This window comes from Ptychodera flava, chromosome 9 (assembly GCF_041260155.1).
Source record: "Ptychodera flava strain L36383 chromosome 9, AS_Pfla_20210202, whole genome shotgun sequence".
Lineage (NCBI taxonomy): Eukaryota > Metazoa > Hemichordata > Enteropneusta > Ptychoderidae > Ptychodera > Ptychodera flava.
Window position 1 is genome coordinate 31,522,554 of NC_091936.1, and position 7,974 is coordinate 31,530,527.

Below are 7,974 nucleotides of genomic sequence, written 5' to 3' on the forward strand. Positions count from 1 at the left end.
CTGCTGTAAAATTGACAGACATGAACTTACCTGAAATGCAGATTAAATGAGCCAAGGCATCGTTTTACAGCTGATTAGTACTTACAAAACGTTTACTTGTCAGAGTAGGCGCAAAGCTCTTTCTTGAAATCACGTATATGAAGCAGGAGTTACCTGTCTCGTACAGGAGTGCGCCTCCACAAACGGCGAGTCCTGTAGAAATTCTTATGATTCTTTTCAACACACTGAGCGGATGGCATACCATTTTACGAGTGATTTGAGTGTGTCAGTAAATATAAACAATGGTCTAATATCAAATTTAACGTTAACTTTCATCTTCAGGAAAAGAGGAGAAATAGAACGCACAAGGGATGAACTTGACAGAGAACATACACTCGTCTCTGAAGCAATGTGTAAATTCCTGTCTGTGTTGGCGAGTAGTAACCTCGATCAGAACCGCACAATTAGCAAGGCAGAACTGACCGAAGCCTTTAAAAACGTGAGTAGCCGTTCCCGTCTGCAGAATCCAAGCACTGCGTCAGTAAGATCACGCCAATCCTAAACGGGCGTTGCATGTGTTTGGACTATACTGACCCTGACTGGAAAGGGACGCGATGCTGTTATCGCACTGAGAAATGGACTTGACTTTTGGGATCCACCATTAAAAGCTCTGTGTGGACACAATTTATAAATGCAAAGCTTGTTTTTTCTCTAAAAAGTTTGACCTTTGTAACGCTCACGTTATTAGCAACAAAATAACACCGAATCTTTTGTTTTAATTTTGAAAATCTATACCGAGATTTGACAGTCCTTTCCTAAAATGTGCATATTATGGGCATATTAGAACAATTACGTCGATGTGCTGACAGAAGGTAATATTTCAAGTCTATTTGCGCATTGTTGAATGACTGGACCATTCTTTCTCGTTCCCAGACCACTGAGTTCACAACCGATCACGCCAAGACGCTCTTTGGTGATATCAGCGACGTCAATGTAGTTTTCGATAAACTGGACATAAATGACGATGGACAGGTATATTATTACATCACGTTTACTTTGAATTAGCCGGGTTTTTTCTTCCATCATGATAGCCCTCTTCGGTGATAATCACGTAAATCTGGATCCCAGCCTGTTTCTCTCGTTTTTATGATCAAACCGGCGCAGAAGCTTGACCACGGTACAATGCCAGAGACGTCATTTTACTATTCATATAACATTTTCTTTGGTTTCGCCAGCCTCATAGGTTCAGATACGTAGAACGCGTTGAAAATTGCAGCCAGATGTTGATTGCAGCTTTGTAGGGGTTGGGCCTAGAATAATTCTGTCGAATTTGTACATGCAAATGTCGGGAAAACGTATCATTACAAGAGGAATACGTCTTTTTTGCCTTTACAGATCAGTTTCAACGAACTAAGGAGATTTGCCGAAAAGAAGGGGATCGACATCGAGAGTCAGTTTATCGGCTACGATCGTAAAAACATCAATGGTTTGGCTGAATTCCTGGATATGCTCAAAGAGACGATTCTTATCAACCTGAAGCGTCTTTACATAACGGTAGGTTGATTTGCTGTTGCAGTTTATAAATCTGTATCGAAAATGCCCTTTGTTACCTTTGTGATTTGCTCACCTTCAAAAGTAATGTAAACTCTTATCGTACACGCCGCTTCACATCTCAATAGAATCTCTATGTCGCACGTTGTTATTCTAACGCTGGTATAAGGAGCTTTCGTTACGGAGTAACAACAACTTGGACTTAGCTTACCGTCTAGTGTATAATGTGCATGTAGGCTAATGAACGAAAGTTTAAAATTTTTTAAAGGGAGTTTATCAAGAAAAATGTTCCTTTATAGCTGAACTATGATTTGTAGTCACTTTTTCTCATAATGAATGTATATAAGAGAAAGAAACATAAGCCTTAGTTTCGTACTGCTCTGTATATTTTGCAGTTGTTAGTATATGTATTTCGTGAGTATTTGAGTCCCGAAGAATATTACCCCCGGAGTAAATCGGACGCTCATTAAAACTGTAAATAAATAAATAAATAAATAAATAAATAAATAAATAAACAGGTAAAATAAATCTTTGGTCCCATGATATTTTTTGAGAGGCGATTCACTTTCGGGCGATATTGCGTTGAGGTACGGTTGTAAACTGAGACACACGGAAATCCATCGACGGTGACGGATAACCATAGACGGCGGGCGAGACTGTACTGTGTATGGTATAACACGCAGGCTGTGCACGTATACTATAGTTGGCGGCACGTATACTATAGTTGGCGGCGAAACTGTTTCCCTGAACTTTGAAAGTACGGGGTAGAAACTATGAGATTTATAAATATCACTTGTCAAAGTCAGTTTTATTGTTCGACCCACAGCATCGGGATATCGACCGAACAGTGGCTGTAGACGTCGATTATCTCAGCGCATTGGATTTTGACATGGAGGAAGACGATAAAGTATTCGCTGTAAAGGTCAGTGACATCAGCATCATGAAGTAAAAAATAATGATGTAAAAATTAAATTTCCATACAAATAATTGTACACTTCTTTTCGACGATATTAATATAAACGGTTATTTTTGTCAATTTTAGAATTACTTCAGATACAAATCATCATTATTCTTCTGTTTATAAACATAGAAGCACTGCAGCAAATACAATTGTTTTGTCTGGTAGAGTTTGTGAAATTTAAACAAAGCTAATTATCCTTTAAGCTCGTCAGCCCATGGAGCGACTGCCATTTTTAGGCAAATTAAAGAATCGTTTCTGGTCCCTGACATTCAGCAAAAGTGATGCGGCGACGCGGTGTTCGTTATTTCTTTTTTCCCTTTCTTCTTTTTACTCCTAACAATGCTGGTTTGGCACTATTGATGCTAAAGTTATTGTCTATTATCACTGGCTGCATAATAATTGTTTTCTTTTTAGCATTTTTGGACATACAAACAGGGATAGCAAGGATAACTGTACTGATGAGTATGTAACACCCGCCCCCCCCCCCTCCCCCGAAAAAGACATGACGCACAGGTTCTTAAATGACGCGCGCGGAGACTAGAAACGATCTCTTTTTTATTTTGGCTTACTTCCTTGACACGTAAAGACTAACCATTAGCATAACAAGTGTCAAAGACATAACATTATGTTCTCGATTCCTTTACTTTGTCCTTCTCCAACAGCAAGGAGCCGTCGCAGCGAAGCGGTTTTTAAAACATTACGTCACCAAATACGACCCGCCAATGAAAGCCGACTCGCCAAAGTAATTATCGCTGATGCTGGAGAACCCAACTGATGACGTCGATGATCTTGCAGCAGTTTCTAATGCTAGCATAGGGAACAGGGATGGGACAAAATGATAAATTAGCATTGTTTTCAGAGGGCTGAAGAACATACGGCATACATGCGAAATACCCATAGCTATAGCACATAAGTATTTCATCTTTTAGCCTGTCTTTTTTCAGCTTTTGAATGGCCAGGATGTGTTGGATATCTTTATCACGAAGGCTTCATGTGCAATTTCACGAGAGTTACCTATATGGATCATTCTACAACGCTTTCGATCTCAAAGACCTACCGAATGTAATAGTAGCGGCTGTTTTTGCTTGAGCACCGCCCTGTAGATAAAGGCTATTGATGATAAATTCTGTATTCCATAATTTTCCACGCATTGTCGTAAAGCTTTTGCCTTGAATCTTTTTATTCTGCACGAAAACAAGAAGAAGAAGGCAAATAAAGAAAATTAATCAGTGACTTGACTTGTCTTCAATTGACGATGTGGTTGTTTGTATGATGTTCGCCATCAACGATCAACACCTGTACATCTTCGTATGTGAGGAAGCTACCGGGATTCATACCCATGGAGGGAGGGGGGAATAAACAGTTTGGGCACCAAATGAATTGAGTGTACAGTATCTACGTTTGAGTTGCTTTTACAAAAAAGTCTGGAGCCTTTCTAGATTTTGCTTATGGCAAATTCACATCCCGTCCGGCGGTCAAAGTTTTCAATAACCCCTGCTATCGACTTTACATGACGACTACATACACGAAATACAATCATTGAGGCGTGAAAAATTGCTCCGGTAGCTGAATCTAAAAATATTTGGAATTGCAAAATTAACTTAAATGGATGGTTTTTACCTCTCAACCACAACGGTTAAAACTTCAGACACTATATTGTATAAAGCAACAACACTTCATTAATTAAAGTTGTCCCTTTTGCATGCCCGTATGTACGGACAGGGGAACGTACATAATCCGTGACAAATTACGTCCACTCCTTCTGATGTCGTGATTCTTGATATATCATATTCTAAAACACTTGTTTTGACATTTTCGATTTGAAATTTCGATGATCTAAGTCATGACAATGCCCCAGTCCTCAAACGTTCACAGTGAATAAAACAGAAGGCAGATGCACGACATCCTTCTTTTATATATATCAATACAACGGCACCAGACTTTAAATCAAATAAGTCAAAACGTCTTTTTAGCGTGACCAATCACGTCCAGGTGATGTGTCATCTTTCAGCTGTTCTGGGCTATCATCGTGCCAACTATATCATTGGGCACATTGCTTTTATTCCTTCTGGCCTATACAAATTTAATATTCGATAAGGTACCCTTCTTGCATGTGAGTTTGACCCTGGTTTGACCCAGAGTTTGACCCACAGCGCCCTCTATCGTTAATTTGATGGAAACGGGGCAGAATACATGGCAATCATGTTGCTAAAAAGGCTTTGCTACAGCACCAACTTTAATCTTTCATTTTTTCAAATTGTTAAGATGTCATATATATACAAATTATTTTATGAACGTCACATTACGACCATCAAGATTTTAAAAAAACTAAAATTTCGCTAGTTATAAAATGTACCAGTCAAGCTCGAGCACGGTAATGAGATCACCCAGCACGGGCGGCCGGTCGCAGCTGCAGCTGTTGACCGGCTTTCATTGGCAGCACCCGCGTACTCGTGTGCGGGATACAGGGTAGCTGTACGTATCCACGGAGTTGTTGTGCGGTCGGTGTTAGTTTCCAGTTTTTATATGCTTGCTAGCTACCAGAATGCGAAAACAGCGAAAGAAAACACTCATAAACGAAACAGCACTGCTAAACAAATGTCAGGACGACGGGTGTGTATAAAGAAGGGTAAGCTTACGGCCGCATTTAACGTAGCTCTGCATGGCTGTGTGTTACGGCGTTATACGGCCTCCACCATAGCCCGGCTGACTGCCATAGACAAAATCGCTGGTAGCACTCGGAAATACGGCCCGCAGTTTCTCCGCCGAAACAGCCGATTTTGAATCCAAAACTTGCGTTGATCTACTTTTCGAGCACACCCACCTCGCTTAGGTACATGATGTGCTTAGCTGCGCTTGTAAATTTACGCAGAGCCCAATTTTCTCTCTAGGCCTATATGCGGGGGAAGCGTTCGTAATTAGTGCGAGCAGTTTTATTGCAGTTCACTGCAGTGGCTTCGATATCTATTACTGAAAATGGTTGTAATCTGATTCAACCCACTGTAACCTCCACAAATGTAATAATCTCCACAAATGTAATATCAACCACAATTGTAATAAAATCAACCACAAATGTAATAAAAAACAGTCAACCATTAATGTAACAACCCGCAACCACAAATGTAATATACAAATTAACCATAAATGTAATACAACTCAACCATAAATGTAATAAACTTGAACTTGCATATGTGATCATTTGTTTATCAATGTCCTGAGTAAATAATAACTTTAATAAAACTAGTATACTGTTATTGCATACTTTCCTGAAACTAGGTTTCCTTTCCGAAACACAGAATAGAATACTTTGAGAACGCTGTCAGAAAACGGCGAGGTTCTGATCAAACTGTTAGATAATGGAAGTGGAACAGCAGTTCTAGACACTGATAATTACATAATAAGGAAGCGTCAAAATAACTCGTCAACCAGTGATACCACACAAAGTTTATGACAGATGACTCAGAACAAATAACAGAGAAATATAAAACCTTATAACAGAAACTTATGACACAAAACATGTTGACGAGAACATATATTTCAATCTAGTAAAAAACAATACGAACACTACCTTGAACACAGTAGAACAAAATTATACATCCTGGCATCGTAGGAACAAGCTTCAAGTTGGGCAACATAGGAATACAGACAATCTATCGATTATTCCACACAATTTATCCACTGAAGACGAATTTGAGGCGATTGATTACGAAAGTACGGCAATTTTCGAAAAAACGGCGTTAAAGGATTGTAGTGTTATACAGTCTTCCCCTCTCTGGAGTAGAGACTGCACTGATGTTCAGATTACAGCTGTGTCTAGCCATGGCCAATCAGCTTTGTACACAAAATAGGGAAACGTAAAATACACTTTCAAATATGCAAAACACACTAAACGCAAACAATTAAGAATTGAATAATGTGTTGAGTTGCTTTCCTTATTACATAGATCAATATTCAACGGCTAATTCCTCAATTGCAACGACAAAATAGATTTATTACATTTATGGTTGATAAGTATTACATTTATGGGTGTTTTTTTTATTACATTTATGGTTACCATTTATTACATTTGTGGTTGGTATTTTTATTACATTTATGGTTGAATTTTGTTACATTTATGGGCAATACTACATTTATGGGTGCATTTTATTACAATTGTGGTTGATATTACATTTGTGGAGATTATTACATTTGTGGAGGTTACACCCATGAGCACTCGGGCGAAAACCAGCCCTGCAAACAACATGAACAAAAGAGCATCGCGATATCGAACTTCTAAAGTCGACTTTCATCGAGGAGTGCAACCAGAGAAAATTATGAAATATGTAACAAATCTGATGAGAAAAAAGAAAAATATTTACAGGATAGAAAATGTTCATCGTCGATAGTAAATAGCCGAGTGGTTGTTAGAAATAATGTTAATTACAGACTGTTACATCGCGATGTTCATTTGTTTGTAAGGCTGGTTTTCGCGCGAGCTTGGCCAGATCCTTAAGGTTGCGAAATCCCCGATATATATCGGAAAGTATTTACCGCGATTTGAAAAATCTGTAGTATCGTTCGTTTTTCGAAGTTGGGGTCGAACTGAGGAAGTCGTGCTTGCTCAGATCTGTAAAGTGATGAAATCTTCGATATAAGCTTATATTGGATATTTACCCACGATATGGACAATCCAGTTATGAGTATCGTCTATCGCTGTAAATAATGTATTTCGTGGAAGACCAGCCAAAACTCCCGATGATGTCCGATCGGTCCTCTGTCCAAGTCCCGATCGTCAAGTAAATTTTTTTAAAGCCTACATGTAAAGAATGTATTTCGTGCAAGGCCCTCCCGGAAACTCACGATGTTATCCGATCGGTCCTTTCAACGAAGTCCCGCTAGTAATTATGTGTATGAAGTTTCGTGTGGACATTTAATGAAAAAATGCTTTAAATGTAAAAATGTATTTCTTGCATGAATAAATTTAATAATGTAAAACATGCAGGATTCTTGACTATCGGCCATGGATGCTATTTTTGAACTAAGAGTCGCCGGGACAGAGGTAGTCGGGTGGTCAGATCTGTTAGGGAGCATTAGTTTTTTACAGGGAGGGGGTCGGTGGAAATCAGGGGGGGGGTTGACTTTTACGAAACCGTTTTTAAGGGGGGTCAAATTTTGCAATCAATGATTGGAAGGGGGTCAAATTTTACAAAGGTTTGTATGGAGTTATGGAAAAAATTTGACTTTTGAATTTCACAGAAATGTTACTTGGTCCTTCATACAAAATCTATGAGTAGTCTATGAGAAGCTATGAATAATTTCCTTTAAATACAAAACTAGCTAAATCTGTGTTTTATTAGACTCTTGATCATTGACATTAACGTTCTTGATTAGACTAGGGCGATTACAAGTTCATGTGTGTGCAAGAAATTTGATTTTGGAACGTCACCAAAAATGTTGATTCTCTTTAAATTGTGGTATGTGAGGAAACTTTTAATATATTTTTT

General features: G+C 38.7%; 1 protein-coding gene across 1 annotated transcript; it reads left to right on the forward strand.

Moving 5' to 3' along the window:
- Positions 1-325: 325 nt before the first annotated feature.
- On the forward strand, positions 326-3,724 carry LOC139140664 (uncharacterized). Its single transcript, XM_070710039.1, has 5 exons — positions 326-478; positions 913-1,011; positions 1,375-1,533; positions 2,357-2,452; positions 3,154-3,724. The coding sequence occupies exons 1-5, from the start codon at positions 389-391 to the stop codon at positions 3,235-3,237; spliced, it is 528 nt and encodes a 175-aa protein (XP_070566140.1). The 5' UTR covers positions 326-388; the 3' UTR covers positions 3,238-3,724.
- Positions 3,725-7,974: the final 4,250 nt, after the last annotated feature.

What these genes read in the sequence shown, in the direction of transcription:
- LOC139140664 (XM_070710039.1), top strand. Translation starts at nt 389, where the DNA reads ATGTGTAAATTCCTGTCTGTGTTGGCGAGTAGTAACCTCGATCAGAAC. An exon ending in ACATAAATGACGATGGACAG is followed by an intron (nt 1,012 to 1,374) that starts GTATATTATTAC and finishes TTGCCTTTACAG; the next exon opens with ATCAGTTTCAACGAACTAAG. An exon ending in ATAAAGTATTCGCTGTAAAG is followed by an intron (nt 2,453 to 3,153) that starts GTCAGTGACATC and finishes CTTCTCCAACAG; the next exon opens with CAAGGAGCCGTCGCAGCGAA.